This window comes from Brienomyrus brachyistius, chromosome 22 (genome assembly GCF_023856365.1).
Source record: "Brienomyrus brachyistius isolate T26 chromosome 22, BBRACH_0.4, whole genome shotgun sequence".
NCBI lineage: Eukaryota > Metazoa > Chordata > Actinopteri > Osteoglossiformes > Mormyridae > Brienomyrus > Brienomyrus brachyistius.
In genome coordinates this window covers 15374769-15390170 of record NC_064554.1, presented here as the reverse complement: position 1 = coordinate 15390170, position 15402 = coordinate 15374769, and the positions used below count along the sequence as shown (strand labels likewise).

The window sequence follows — 15402 nt, the reverse complement described above, 5'->3', positions numbered from 1 at the left end:
GTAGACCCACATTGGAGTTTCTCTTCTCCTCCATGTTCATGCACTTGTGTTGGTCATGAGCGAACACGGTAAAGTATCTTTATATGAACACTGGAGTAAAGCATTACAACGAAGCCCAACCCATGGATCCAACGTGAAGAACATTTTAACATGCAGTTTTATTGTGTGAGAACAACCAAAACATGCCATAACACCACACATGCCATAACAGCAGCTGTTATCTCCTGAACAGACAAAGCACAAAGCTGCAAGATACAGTTCACAATTGCTTAAAAACAAACCCCTAAAACAGCACCACACATCATACCCATGATGGAAGCAGCTCCTGATGGAAGGATAGTGCATTGGCCTATCACAGCAGTCCCCTCCTTAAACATCCTCTTAAACTCTAAAATTCACAGATGTGTTTGTTGCATTCTGGACACCCAGAACATCTGGTCTTAAGTTCAGCACACAACCCTCTGGCCAGTAAGTTGCATTTTACTCCCAGAACATCACTATTTTTGCTAAATATGAACCAAAAAAAAGTCATTAAAATCAACATGAAAACCAACTAAGTGGATGTTTTTAGGTTGCACAAAAGCCACTGCTGTGACACAGAGTAACAAACATTTAACTTCTAACCAGTGTTAGTGTAAATTATCCTTCCGGCTCCTCAAATAAAATGTGAACGGTGTGTGCGTGTGGCAGCCATGATGTGGAAAAAAGTGCCTAAGACACTGGCCTAAAAAAAAGGATAATTTACATTAGTGCTCTATCACTAACACCGTGTCTGTCCCGATTTATGTCTTCGCAACACATCCTGCGAGTAGGTACCTTCAATAAAGTTGCACCATGGTGCAAAGGCTCAATTGTCTGTTTTACATTAAAAAAAATATGATAATTCTACCAAGCATTCCCTTAGGCAACAAAGTTCTTTCAACCAGCAGGATAAACCTTGGGAAAATACTACGGTCCTGAGTACGTTCTATATATAAAGAGCTGATAGGTTTCTACACAGGAACTGGAGTGGTCTGTGCATTTTCACTGTTTAGGGCAGGCTTACCCCTTGAATAATAATAAAAAAAAATGCTTGCTGGGGTGGAAGATGGTGGATCAGTACCCAGCTCTGCTCTGAAGCCTTCTAGGGATCTTCACTGGTGACCTGTGATGTAATTCAATATGGCGTTGGGCACATCCATGGTCTCGTCCTTCTCCAGCACTATGTCGTAACTGTTCATGTAGGGCTCCCTCCATTCCTCCACCTGTTGGAAACGGCCAGAAGGTGAGCAACACCGTAAAGTCTAAACCGGATCACTTGCAGCCCGACGTCTGCTCACACAGCAAAAACTGCAAGAGGACTAGGTTTCTTCACTTCATCCCTCGATCAACCAAGGCAAGCTCCTGTAGCTCAACAAGTAGAGCGCTGTGCTAATGACACGAAGCTCATGAAGCACATATATTGTAACCCTTCCATCTACTATGTTACTTTGAATAAAAGTGTCATATTAAACAAAAAAAAAGCTATGAAATGTAATGTAGCTAAATGTGCTCAAAGATCCACCCAATCGTTTTAAAAAATGCACTCATTCGGGCTTAACTAGCTTCAAATTTCTAAATGAAATCTCACTGAGCCCCCCCCGCCTGCCCCCCTCGCTGTCGCAGTACTTTATCATTGAGGAAGCCAATCTTCAGGATATTGTCCGTGTCCGGCAGCCCGTCGACCATGTTGAGGTCCCCCAGAGAGTCCCCCAGCAGCAGTACATTGTGTCGGTCACGCAGCCTCGGGAAGTGGCTCGACTCGACCAGCGTGAGCCCGTTCTTGTTGAAGGTGTGGATCAGCTTCCCTTTGAAGGCCTGCAGGGTGCCCTGATCGCAGAAAGGTGCCGGGGTGGGTAAAGCATAGCCCTCTACACCAGACCTCCTTCCAAAAATACCTAAAAACTTTCCACTTTTATCTAGTATTGACAAGAAAAAAAAAAAAAAAAATCGCTAATTACAGAGGTGGAAAGTTCAGGTCCAGAAAGTACAAATACAGACCAAGATTTTGTTTCATCCAACCAGTTGAACATAACGAATCACAGTCTGAGGCTGCTCAACTGGTTGGTTGAAACAAACTCTTGGTCAGGATTTGTACTTTCTGGACCTGAACTTGATTTTTGATTAATTCCAGTTACAGATTTTGCTGCTGCAAACATCACCATTTTATGCATGCAATTAGTAATCCCAATGCAGTACACTGAAAGCACTCAAGACTCAAGCCAGTGGGACTCACCATCGCATCAAAGTCCATGTAGTTGGAGAACACCATGATGTTGGAGTGAAAGACACCAGCCTGCCTGATGACTTCTTCAAGGACATCTCCAATCCCAGCAGAGAAGATCACCAGGGGGATGTCATCCTCCAGCAGGTGGTCAAAGAACAACTTATAGTCATCCCTGGAGGTAAGATGAACCATCATCATCTTATTCCTTATCTCTTGTATAAAATTACAAGGCTGAAAAAAATGTATGCCTTGCATTTTCAGTTATGTATTTCTGGTAAACAAACCAAAGTAAATGGACATCTAAAAACACTCTAGATACATATTTGTTTTGGAAGTCCGAATGTGGCAATGAACAAGAAACAATAATATAGGAAAAAAAATTATGCCCGATATCTACATATGAGCAGGTATGACACAGAAAGGTGAGGACACTTGACCTGAGCATGGCATTGGAATCCTTTACGGCTCTGGCTAGCAAGTCCTTCTGTATCTTCTGTTCGATTAGCAGTTTGTGGGCTTTGGTCCACCTGCAGAACACCACACACAAACTTCAACTGGACACTGTGCATAACACTGGAATCCTTTCATGAGTTTTCAAATGTGTGGAGTCTAACATTCCACATCATTCCGTGTTATCTGGATAATAAAGCAAATCTTACACACCAATCCACCATGTGCGGCACCTTTTCCTCCACTGTAAGTGATGCATCAAACTCTATTGGATAATACTTGTCCAGCAGCTCTCTCAGCTGTAGGGCAAAAGGAAGTACATCTTAACGTTCTTCATCTTTCTAGGTTCTTACTGTTATACATTTCTCCGCAACAAGAGGACACTGATGACTTCAATAGAACCATTTTAGAATCCTGAGTGTTTAGTGACTATACTGGGAAACGTTCTGTTATCTCCACACCAGCATCCATTCCATCAGAAAGAATCCTACAGTCTACAGGCAGGAATCGTTTTGGTGATCTTCAAATATGTTTCTGCAGTGAGTTGCCTGATTTCTAGCACAACATGCAACTGCACCAGAAAAATAAAGAAAAAAAAAACACTTAAAAAAAAACAACTGTGTCCTGTTATTATTTTTAAAGTTCTCTTTAACTGGGGTTGACCTATATGAGGGTAACTCACCATTTTTTTACAATCTCCACTGATGAGCGCGCTGTTGTCCAGGATATCTGCAGTGAGACAAACATACAATCTGACACTAATGCCTTTCAAAAACAGACACCACGATGTAGCGGCAGGGAGGGTTAAAGCGAAACGGACGTGCAAAGCATTTTGAGACAGCTAACCTTTGACATAAACATAAGTCAGGAACACTTCTCAGCCTAATACCAGAGTTCTTATCAATCAAGTAACCAATATTGCAATAGAAGAGAAGCAGATTTAAAAAAATATCAGGCTGAGAGGCCTGCCTGTCCACTACAGGGTACGCTATGCTGAAGCACATTTAGTCGTCAGCTCATTCATTCCCCCAAAAAATGCTGCTGGGGAACATTCCTGCCCGCTGCCATTGGACACCACAATGCCTCCTCCCAACCTGTCACTCCCCATTCACAGTCAAAACACGTTAGAAAGGATCCTGTCCTGTTATAATCCAAAGATTTCCTTGCTGCTTTCTACCCTAATTGCACATAATTTTGCATCTTATTTTTATTAACACATTCACAGAATATTTCAGTGTGCAACTGTATTCTGTCCAAATATGCTTGCGGTATGTTTTCTTTATCTGCACTATGCGCAGTGTCTTTGTACCTTGTCTGTTTGGCACTATATGTATATTCATACATAGTACACACTATGTTATTGCTGCTGCATGCACCAGAATCCCCCCTCCCCCCAGGATCAATAAAGTGAATCTTAATTTTACTTACTGTGACAGGTGGGACATCGTGTTCCATTGCATGCAAACCTAGTGAGGGTCATGTCAAAGTCTGAAATTACCTACAGAGGGAAAAAAAAATATATATTATATATATATATATATATATATATATATATATGCTAAGCATCCTTACAGGATCACCACTAAGTGGCCTTAAACTCGCTTTGAGATAGAAGGCCAGACCCAAACCAAGGTTTGATTAAAGGCCATTTTTGGATACATCAATATTTTAGCTATATTTCCCCACTGAAGCTGGCCTTTTCCTTCTCTGCTTCTGAGCGGGGAGACCGCTGTCTGTACCTGTAAAGTGCTACTCCCAGCGAGTCGCATGGACTCAATGATCTCCACCACTCTGCGAGGGTCTTTCATCCGCACTGAGGACTTGTACAGCTGAGAGATCTAGGACGGGAGGAGCAGTGAAACCACAGCAGTTCAACATAAGTGTAAAAAAGAGAGAAAAAAAAACCATGGGGGGTTTTTACGGTGTTTACAGGCTTTAAGCCACCAGATACCAAAAGCTTATTGATTGCAAAGCTGCTTTAACTGATAAATTTCAGTCATCTGAGGCAGTTCAAGTTGTGGGGTGAGCAGATAATCCATGTCAGGGAGGACACTTTGAGCTACTTTAGGTTCTACAAACTACTTTAAAACTGAAAGGCTCAAGTGCTTGGCTAAATAGTTCAGTTCTTCTTGTGCTTTGACTGGTTCGTTTCACAATATTAGTGATACATGGATGATTACGGAAGACTGACCTATCAGCACACGGCAAGAACTCAGTGCTCATGTGAAATCCAGGTCCTTTTAATTGAAACAATAACTTATAAATCCCATCCTAGCTCATAGTATCCTCCCTGACACGGGTTATATGGTCACCCCAAGATCAAGCCACCCTATCATAAACGTTTAAGTCATGGCAATGTGTTACATAAGGCAAGGGTAGGCAATCCTGATCCTGGAGTGCCGGAATCCAGCAGGTTTTCCATCCAACCTGGTCTCTGGTGAACCACACCTGATATCAGGTAGTAACTCCAGGATCAGGGTTGTCTATGCTTGACATAAGGCACAGGTCAGAATCTTGAATCAAATGGGAATGCTTGTTCAGTACTATGCAAGGCTAGGCAATGGGTAATCTTTGTCCTCTACCAAAACCTAACAATTCCTCAATATTAAAACTGGACCTTGATTGTAATTAATGCACGTCTGCGGGTCCTTGAGCGAGGCCCTTAACCCCCAGCTCCCTGGGGGCCCCAACAGGTACGTGGCAGCCCTTCGCGGTCAACTTACTCTACAAAGAGCAAGTTGAGGGAGGCGTAAAGACAATTTCCCCATGAGGATCAATACAGTATCAATTATTATTATTATTATTATTACATCAGGATTATTTGTATGTCTAAGGTACATACAAGAATGACACGGGTCTTGCTGTCTCGCCTCACATATCCTCCCAGTATAAGCAAAGAACCTCCAACTCTCCGAGTGTTACCAGCTAGATAAAATGGCACTGGTGTCTTATACATATCATTAGGAAACACATATCTGCTTCGTATTTGCTTATATTCACCCTTAAAAACCAATACGTGCGACAATCGATTAATGTACCAGCGCAAATGCGTACCAGTTATATGCGTCCCTGCTTGTACTCGCTGTTTTTAGCAGCTACCGGAGTAACGTGATTCATTTAAACAAGCCGGAATTTCAGCAATCGTTATAACAAGGAAATACGTAATATATATTAGTCCGCTATGGGCACAGTAAATGCGAAGTTCACTAAGACACTCGCTCAGAAAGCTCGCCAGCACATCCTCAGTGAGGCACAAATTAGGAGCCCAGTAGTCAGCGTCGGACAAGTTACTCGCAAAAATAACCCATTAAAGACATAAATGGAAAGTTCAGGTTCAGAAAACAGAAATCCAGACCAAGGTTTTGCTTCAATCAAACAGCTGAGTGTTGCGTGACAGTGACTCTTTATGCTCAGCTGGTGCACATCCTCCCACTTACTGGTGCCTAACTGGGTAGTCACTGCTCGTACCTGCAAATCGTTGTTCCCGGCCGGGGCCACCGGCTCGATGACCTCCTCCACCCTGTGCTCTCTCCTTGGCACCGAGGGCTTGCCCATCTCAGCGATCTGCAGTACGGAAAAAAGTGAAACTTCACTCAGACTTGTTAACATATATATCTTACACATGGGGTGTAGGTTTGTACTATGTTAATAGGATCCACACCGTCATTTACTGATCATTTATAGCTAACAGGTTATTTTCTTCCACTACCAAACTCTACTACGATACTAAAATCTTGTCATTGATTATAACGAATATATGATCCCTCCGAGTAATATTCGACGGCCAAAACGGCATCCGCCATGTCAGGCCTTTATACACTGAAAACACCGGTCTGATCCCCTCCCCCGCCGAGTGTTACCAGCCCGATAACATATCGCCGGTGTCTGTACATATTATCAACACATACATACTAAATTCTTAGTAGTATTTATCCGACAGGTTACGTAATACAACTTTCAGCGGCTCCCCAAATAATATGACGAGTCAGAACCTCGTTATAACGGGAAAGTGAACGGCGCTGCTAGCTGCTAGCGGTCAGCGACAAAAAAAAGAATAAAACACGCACAAGACGCTAGACGTTGACTAACGCATTCGGTAAGAAAAATATATGTATGTCTGCAAAGCTAGAAATGATGTCGAATCCTGCATTTAGTCATTTTACGTGTTTAAAAATCGTAATGTGTGACGTGTAACTTGCTAGTTAGCAGGCTAACAAGACGTTTAGCCGGCTAGCAACAGCGGCTAAACTGAGGGCAGAAGTACTTGCCATTTTATGAAATGTGTGGACCCCTCTTATGTTAACACAACCCCACAGAAATTAACCACAGTATAAGTTTGCTGTCTCGCACACCGACGAAATACTGAAGTAATGACAGCACAGCGGCTGCGGAGCGACAGCAAACGGGAATCCGCGGCCTGCCGCTTCGTCTCCGGCTGCACTGACACCGGTGACGCGCTCCCGCGATGTCTCGCTGACATCAGTACTGGTCAACGCCTATAAACCCACCATGTCTACGTAAAACTATCATTTTTAAAACTAAGAAAAATGCTCAAATTAGACTTTTAAAAATTAGGAAAAAAAAATCTAATTCGTCCCGAACTTACCAGTTTATACCGCGGGGCTATATTACATCATGTCCTAAACTTATGATGTTGTTAATCAATAGCTTATATAAAAAAATATTTTCTAATGTAAATCTGAGTTGGTATTAGAGGTCCATCACAGCCGTGTAATATTTGGAAGTATAAAAACTGGGGGTGGAGCAAGCCCAACCAAAAGCACGCGCACACCCCGCAGAGGATGCGGGTCCTGCACGAGGAAAATATCGTACATGGGGTAATGGGACATTGGCTCCGGTCTATCCAACTGTATGTTTCGGAATTGCAGGAGGAAAGATGACAGAGAGAATTTTAGGCACAGATATAAAATAGCTGTATAAATAACTGTTTTTAAAAAAATATATAATGTATAATATAATGAAAGATCTTTCCTGTGTATGTCTACACTGTTTTAATGATAAATACATTTGGTATTAAATTTTGTTTTAACATGACAGAATACTCATATAATTATCATATAAAACACTGGTATATAAGACTGTAGAGGAGAACGTTTCGGTTTACGTACTCACAAAGTACTCATGGTCACCCTGGAATCTGTAGCAGGAGGAAGGGGACATGTTGGAGTGAAAGCCAGATCACACTCATTTTTTCTTTTTATGTGATACTGGGCAAAGAAATTAACATGCCAATAAATTCCTATCTTACGCATAAATATATGGGATTTCGTTTTGTTTGGGTGACTTTCCAATCTGCTGGTTCAGTGAAATGGGGTCTAATAACCAGCCTTGACTTCTTTACTGTCAGTTTGCTCGTCCCCGATAATCCACACATCTGAATGCAGAGGCATAGCGCCCCCTGCGTTCACAAGTGGTAGTGAAACTTCAGTGGTCTTTACTCAGTATAGGTTACCAAATATCACTAGTACAATAAAAAGCTGGCATAAGTAACAATTTTAAATAAAATGAAATGCAGTCAAACTTTATTCATTTATTATGCCGAAGAAAACTGGTGCAAAATATGTTGGTTTTGGCTGATATATGTTTTTAATACATTTGGCTGAAATGTCGAACCATCGCGGCTTACAGTGTTATATTGCGGAACTCGGTAAGTAAAATTAAATTCCGGTATCAAAATTAACGTAATGCACGAGACTGCTGCATTTGCTTACTCTGGGCAGTGACGTGTAAATGTTTATCCTTATAGAAATAAATGACAAATATTTAAAATAAAGCATATCTTTCTACCTTTTGTGATATTTCAATTTGAACATACATTTAATTACTCGTTGAAAATGCAGATTCAGATTGTGAAATATAAAGTTTCCAGGCCAGGTCCTCAAAATATTACAGCAGGAATGTCTATGCTTTTGACTAAAAAAATAGCTGAGAATTAGCACAAAAAAAATCATACAAAAAATTTATTGTAAATATTAATTACAGCATTTACTTCACTATGTCTGCTGTACTGACTGATTTCACATGCAAAGCAAAATATAAACCATGTAACATTTCAAATTTCTGTACATTGACAAAAGAGAAGCGGGATACAGCAGATCTACTAACTGCAGAGCTACCCACGCTACTTTTATTAATGTGCAGGAATGGCACAACTAATAGCTTAACTATCAATGGCAACGTCACAGTGCCTACGTAAGTGGCCTTAAAGGAATAGGACCCATTTTCTCCTGACAGAGTTAGCATAGCGTAGCCATTCAACTTTGCACCCAAAAGAGATAAACGGAACAGACAATCCGCTAACCTGTTCGTGCTAACCAGCGACGAGCGGAAATTTCCATTTTAGGTTTTCAGTAACGATCGTCACAGAATAGCCATCAGAAAAACGGGGCCAACTAGAGGCAATATTGGAAAACCCACTCTCCACTAGACACCCTACAGATGCAGAGACATTCATGAAGATTACCAACCACTAGAAATCGTAGGCTGAACCAGTTAGTGTTTGACAGTACAAGAAGATCCTACCTATCACTGACTTTGAATCATTTTTCCACCATCGCCACTGGCATTTTTATCTCAAAGCATTCATAGCATCGTTGTTCTCCACCATAAATGCAAAAGTCTCCATCTCCTCTTCTACAAGGAGTACGGTCAAGCAAGCTCTAGCTGTATTAGCATCTGCACTAAAATCAGAATAATTATACATAAGCGGAGTGTTTTCTGCAACCCTACCCTGTGCACACAGCGGGCGGTTACACATATTGGTACTCATATTAATGTAATAAAAATCAATACTTTGATACACAACTGTCCAAACATTTACAGTGAGAGGAATGTAGTGTGTTGATGTCATCAGACCGCTGGACTGGTGAGTCCCAGGACTCACAGCACTGGTGGCGTAATCTTCACTGGATACTCCAGGATTGGTCCAGTAGACCAGCGTAACAAAATGGAAAAAATGGCAGTGCAACTCACCCCAAAAGAATGCATTTGCTAAAATAATAATAATAATAATAGTTTCTGTGTTTATACATGTATTTATGGAATGTGTTGGTATATAGTTGTAGGAATATAACCACTGTCTGTTGTGTTGGATTCCATTTTGCAGGTGGATCCCATTTCAAAATAATTCTTTGAGTTCCTTGTGTTTTGGGGATCGGGTGAGAGTTTGGCAGCCGACTGTCCCTGGCTTCCCGACGACAGTAAAGATGCCGGGATATTGTCACCCCGTTTCCCCTTTCCAGTCACCTCTCAGAGTGCCCACCTAACAAAAACCAAACTTGCCCATTCCATTGTTCCCTCGCCATCTCTAAGACTCAGTGCTACATTAGCCACTTAAGACATCGATTAGAGATCAAGTGCATCATAGAGGAATGTATAGTCATTTGTTCCATTCCTTTAAGAAATCTTCAAAAAGCTGCCGTCTGTCAGCTACTAAGCAGGCTGCCGTGGCTTCCTGTTTAAAATCAAATAACGTATCAAGAAATCGTAACGGCCATTACACATGCCGTGATATGATGTGTCTAGCCGACTTCTAGCGGATTATCTCCTCAGATCCCATCCAGAGATCATCTCTGTGCACGAATTAAATGCTGGTTCACAGCACACCCTGCTGGACACTTCCCCACATCTTATGGCAGCCTCTTCCACGGTAATAACAACAGAGGTCCAAAGCAGAGGAGAATTCCGTAATACTTTTCAAGGATAGAAATTAAATTAACGAACATAAGACATATAAATACATGTATATAAAACAAAAATCGAACTCCTCTGAAAACAAAATACTGCGATTTGAAACTGTCACTGTGCGGAATGGTGTTGGTCACATTACTGCCACATGACATTGAACTATTCGACTTCAAACTAAACAACAGAAACAGAAACAAGACCATCTAGTGGGCAGGTTAGGCACTGCAATGACGACGACCGCGTAGTTTGCGCAGGAAGGCGAAAGCTCAGCACTCGATCTGTGACTGCAGCTGCCTGCGCAGCGTGAGGGTGCGGCGGTGCAGCTGCTGCATCTGCTGCATGCGGTCCCGCTGTCGGGCCAGGTTCTGAGGCATGGGGTATCGCTGGCAGCCGTACAGGAAGCGGTACGGGATGCGAACGTGGCAGGCGGTGGCCCGGCACCGCGGCTGCGGCATTGGCGGGAGCAGAGTCCAGCGCTTCCTCTCTGCGCAGTAGCGATAGGCCTCCTTGCGGTACTGCTTGTCCACGTCGTCGCTGTTCTTCCAGCCCCCGATGATGAAGACATCCTCTCCGAAGTGGCAGATGGCGGCCCCCTCGATGCTGGTGACCTCGGGCGGCAAGCTTTCTAGTATCTCGTCGGAGGCGCGGGTGCCGACCTTCTGCCGGGCCACCTCGTCTCGCACCGCGTAGCTCTTGGGGCAGCAGGAGGCGGTGTGGTAGAAGTTGGTGGCCGCCACAGCCATCTGAAAGATGCAGTAGTTGTCGATGAGGGGCAAGGACTCCATGTCTTGCCACTGCCTGCTTTCGGTATCGTAGCGCGTGGTGATGGTCTTCAGCCCGTCGTCACTGTCCGTGTCTACGGGCGTGCGGGCCGTCACGTACACGTAGCGGTCCTCTACGCTCACCGCCTTCACGTCCCGCAGGATCTTGGGCGCCGACTCCAGGTTGTGCCACTTATCCTGCTCGGGCTCGTAGACGCTCACGTCCTTGAAGCCGGGACTGAAGTTGCCGTGGCCCCCGATGCTGTAGAGGACGTCTTTGATGCAGGTGAGCCCGAACGAGTGTTTGCGAGTGGTCAGGTTGCTGACCTGCTCCCAGGTGTTGCGATTGGGGTTGTAGCGCTCCATGGTCTTGGCGAAGCCGGGCTCCATAGAGCCCGCCACGTAGACGTGCGACTCGGTGGTAGCGATGGCGTGGCCGTCCAGATGGTTGTGGATGTGAGGCAGGTTGACCCAGCGGTCCTCGTGGATGAAGTAACCGACACACTCGCTCAGGTAGTCTCCCCCCTCCGAGACCCCACCCACCACCATGATCACGTCCATGTTCTGGCCGAAGCGCGGCTGGAAGGAGGCCATGTAGGAGGACCAGAATTCCAGATCGGCCGACTTATGGCTCTCAAAACGGAGGGCGTGACCCTCCACCGCCTCCGAGACGAGCCGGCGGCAGGCCTCCCGATCGGCCACCAGCCGCTCCGACTTGACCACCCGCGTCAGGTAGGTGGGCTTGATCTGAGGCAGCCGCAAAAGGCGGAAGAGCTCCTCAAAGTGCTTCTCTCGCTCGGCCAGGTTTCTCTGCACCCACTTGACGATGGCCTCGAAGAGAACCTCCTCTGAGTCCACGGTGATCTCAGCGTCCGACAGCCAGTCGCGCACCAGGTGGAAGGGCAGTGTGTAAAACTCCTCGTCCTGGATGACCTTGTGGAAGTTTCGCCGGATCATGTCAGCAGCACGCAGCGCCAGCTGGTCCAGTGAGTACATGTGGGCCAGGCTGTGCACAGCCACGCAGTTGGTCAGATTCAGCTTCTTTTTCAGGAATTCGCCACAGAAGTCTTTCAGCTGGCCCAGTAAGAACCTGGACCATAAGAGCAGAACATACTATCAACAACAAATGTCTAAGAAAACTTGACTTACATAGACAAGCACTCTGTAAATGCATTTTCCTTTATGGATGCTGTTTTACTATTAAATTAAATTAATGCCTTGGATATTTTTTCCATTAAATAAAATATTTAATAACATTCGATTAATAGGATTCATGCGCATTTTCTTCGACTAAAGTAGTTTGTCGCAAAACTGTAAACTATATCCTGTTTTTTGGAGACGAAAGAAAATATGTATTGAAAAAGCACAGGAAAAGTGACCCTTATTTCTTTCAAAAACAAACCAGTTTTAATTGCAGCTGGCTACCAGCATAGGGAGGTCATGGCAGAATTTCAGGACTGACAAGTTTTTCGCCAGGGATACAAACGCGTTTGGTCACTCATCTGCTACAAAGAGACAGGAAACACTGAACTAAACACACGCAAAGGGAACCCCGTAAAGAGGGTTACTGCATACCTTTACAGACCTCCTTCCCCACCGGAAAAATATTCCATTCTGCAAGCTTCAAAAATCTAAATATTACTACTGCCAAGAGGTCGGCAGTATGTGGTAAGTAACTGAAATGCGGCGACCGGATCATTTCTGCACACACACTTACATTTGATGGCTATCCGTCTGCCTGAATCCTCTTGTCCAGCCTTGCGATCACTAACTAAAATAACCAGCTAAGTGTGTGTGTATGTGTGTGTATATATATATATATATATATATATATATATATATATATATATATATATATATATATGGACACACATATATACACAGTATGTGATACAGCTGTAAAACAACCGTCTATGTACAAAAATGCAATGAACAGCCGCCAGGCTTGAAATCACGACGTTCTTGTGCATATTTTCTAGTGTTTGCTGATCGTTTATAACCCTACGACTGCAGGCCAGCCACAGCCACAGATGGTTGCCCCTCACCTGTCAGCCAGCTCCAGAACTTCGTGGACGTTGCAAGTGCTGACCCGTATTTCCCCGGTATACATGTACTGGATGACGATTTCCACGGTCTCCGGGTCGGGCCCCATTTCGGAACTCCACTCCTTCATCTCCACGCGTCGGGACAGCGACTCGGAATACTGCCCTCCGAGCAGCGGGGTGAAGTAGTCGGTGGCCGCCGCCAGCACGGAGCGGTGGGCGGAGAACTCGCAGCTCCTCACGCCACCGGCGGCCCCGCCGCTGCTGAAGGCCAGCGTCACATCGCAGAACAGCCCCTGCTTCCGCTGCTCGTTCTGCCGACGAGACAGCTCCGAGCAATGAGTGGTGGAGTTAAAGCCCTCGGCCTCTTCCGAGTCTCCGTCCCCGGCCAAAGAACTCGTCGTGCCGTTGCCACCGCCGGTCCGGTTTACATCCTCCGGGTTAGGGGCGGCTGCCGCCATGCTGGCTGCCAACGCTACGATAGAAATTGCGGCAGTAGGATGCAGGAGCGCCCACAGGACGCGGACACGCGCGCCTACACACAAACACACACACACACACACACACACGAACCCAAACCCGAAAACCCTAAATTTGGTGCATGCGCATAAGGCGCTGAGTGACGTCACTGCAGTGACCTAACTGGGCGTGGTGTGAGGAGATCAGGCCTGCGCGGCAGCCACGCGCTTCTTTTTGAAAAGGTACGTGGCCCTATGGAGAGTAGTGGTGATGGGATTTATGGCTCTTTGAGGGGATCCGGATCTTGGCGATCCGTTCCTTTCAAAGAGCCGTTCAATAGAACGGCTCTTTTGGCTCTTTTAAAATATTTAGTCAGTTTTAAGAAGCCAGCTTGGGGGCATCTCAGTTTATCCTGGAAATAATCAATGGGAGGAATGATGAGGTGAGATTTGTAGTCAAATAATTAAAACTCAGATATCACACACCAATATCTGAGTTTGAATTATTCTGAAATATTGATTATTACCTCATTTGTCACGTGTGGACTATATTCCATAGGGTTGCACAACATCCCTCTGCTTAGACAGTGACATCACTATTTTGGATTTACCTTAAGTGTGTGTATGCGTAAAGCTAAGTTGACTTATGTTATTCATACAATACCTACTCACAAATAAACATCAAAAACAAAGCCGGCTGCAAAGAATTTCTGTGTAAAACAGCTTTTACTACAAACACGTCCACACAAGAACATTGTTATCACGGCAGCGTGCACAAGTAATGGCTCCGCTCCTACCCAATGACAGAGGCATGCAGGGTTTATTTCCACTGGAGCACTCACGTGAAGGATGCGTGCACAACTATCATCATGCTGTTAGGCAGGAGCACCCCTGCGCTGGGTGCGCCCCTCCCCCTATAACTGTTCTGTCTCGCCGAGGAGCTAATTTGTGTGCATCTGTGTGAAACACGCATAGGAAAAAAAGAACGACAGAAAGAACGGCTCCCCCCCAGCCGCGACTCGGCTCCCATCGTTCATGTTTATGAGCAGTTCAAAAGAATCGGTTCGTTCGCGAACGTCACAACTCTAGAGAGTAGCAATATACTGAACGTTACAAGCTAATATTTTTTTGTAGAATTTGTAAAATCAGTCCTGAAATAACATTAATTAAATTTTTTTAATCCTGAAATTAACTCATATTTTTCTTTTGAGTAGGATTGTCAAAATAAATTTCTGGACGTGTTCTGCGTTAAATCATGCGTGTTTAATATATTTCCATGTATTTTACAGGGTCTGGTCACGGTAATTAACATATTAGAACGAATAAAGGCGCCAGGACTGCAAGGGCAGGTATTCTGGGTTTAGAAGTACTGCAAGTGCCAGTTTGATTTATCTACATGCATTGACAGGCCACTATCCCGAAAAAGCAAATGAGTTATCTTTGCTCATTCTGATGATCCGCTGTTGGTGTCATCTAGAGAGAAATGCGATATCCAGTACACCGCACGTGAGCTACTATATGTTTAAGATCTTTGATTTAACATGTTCCCTTTGTTGTAATAATTACACCACACACACACACACACACAGAAATGCGTCTGCACAATTTGGAGAGAAAAAAGCAGCCTGGTGATCTATAACCGGTAAAAAATAAAATGTCTGAAAATGCACCTGAAAGGGCAATACAATCAAATATAAAGGCATTGATCATCGTAATTTGAGAATAGAGGCACTATATTC

The 15402-nt window shown here is 44.3% G+C and overlaps 2 protein-coding genes and 1 long non-coding RNA gene across 7 annotated transcripts; 1 reads left to right on the top strand and 2 right to left on the bottom strand.

Moving 5' to 3' along the window:
• Positions 1-139: 139 nt before the first annotated feature.
• Positions 140-7438, bottom strand: LOC125717661 (7-methylguanosine phosphate-specific 5'-nucleotidase-like). 5 transcript variants are annotated; one of them, XM_048990829.1, is made up of 10 exons: positions 7302-7438; positions 6164-6259; positions 4435-4533; positions 4124-4193; positions 3378-3424; positions 2909-2994; positions 2683-2772; positions 2255-2417; positions 1648-1848; positions 140-1244 (listed from the first exon to the last, which is right to left on the bottom strand). In XM_048990829.1, exons 2-10 carry the CDS (start codon positions 6248-6250, stop codon positions 1134-1136), a joined length of 954 nt encoding a protein of 317 aa, XP_048846786.1. In that variant the 5' UTR covers positions 6251-6259; positions 7302-7438; the 3' UTR covers positions 140-1133. The 5 variants fall into 5 exon arrangements, with proteins under 5 accessions (XP_048846786.1, XP_048846785.1, XP_048846787.1 ...); XM_048990828.1 differs by lacking the exon at positions 7302-7438 and adding an exon at positions 6964-7141; XM_048990830.1 differs by lacking the exon at positions 7302-7438 and adding an exon at positions 6688-6802.
• LOC125717662 (uncharacterized) lies at positions 6663-14355 on the top strand. Its single transcript, XR_007384579.1, has 3 exons — positions 6663-6791; positions 9822-12831; positions 13177-14355. It is a non-coding gene; the product is annotated as an uncharacterized LOC125717662 (long non-coding RNA).
• Positions 8663-13666, bottom strand: LOC125717658 (kelch-like protein 11). The gene is made up of 2 exons (XM_048990820.1): positions 13209-13666; positions 8663-12253 (listed from the first exon to the last, which is right to left on the bottom strand). The coding sequence occupies exons 1-2, from the start codon at positions 13664-13666 to the stop codon at positions 10669-10671; spliced, it is 2043 nt and encodes a 680-aa protein (XP_048846777.1). The 3' UTR covers positions 8663-10668.
• Positions 14356-15402: the final 1047 nt, after the last annotated feature.

Bases quoted from the DNA above. Each gene is read 5' to 3' on its own strand.
- LOC125717661 (XM_048990826.1), bottom strand. From the start codon at position 6,319: ATGTGTAAGATATATATGTTAACAAGTCTGAGTGAAGTTTCACTTTTT. The intron at 3,425-4,123 runs GTAAGTAAAATT...GTCTCACTGCAG, and splicing joins ACGATGTCCCACCTGTCACA to ATATCCTGGACAACAGCGCG. The intron at 2,773-2,908 runs GTGTGTAAGATT...GGTGTTCTGCAG, and splicing joins GTGCCGCACATGGTGGATTG to GTGGACCAAAGCCCACAAAC.
- LOC125717658 (XM_048990820.1), bottom strand. From the start codon at position 13,666: ATGGCGGCAGCCGCCCCTAACCCGGAGGATGTAAACCGGACCGGCGGT. The intron at 12,254-13,208 runs GTGAGGGGCAAC...CTTATGGTCCAG, and splicing joins GTTCTGGAGCTGGCTGACAG to GTTCTTACTGGGCCAGCTGA.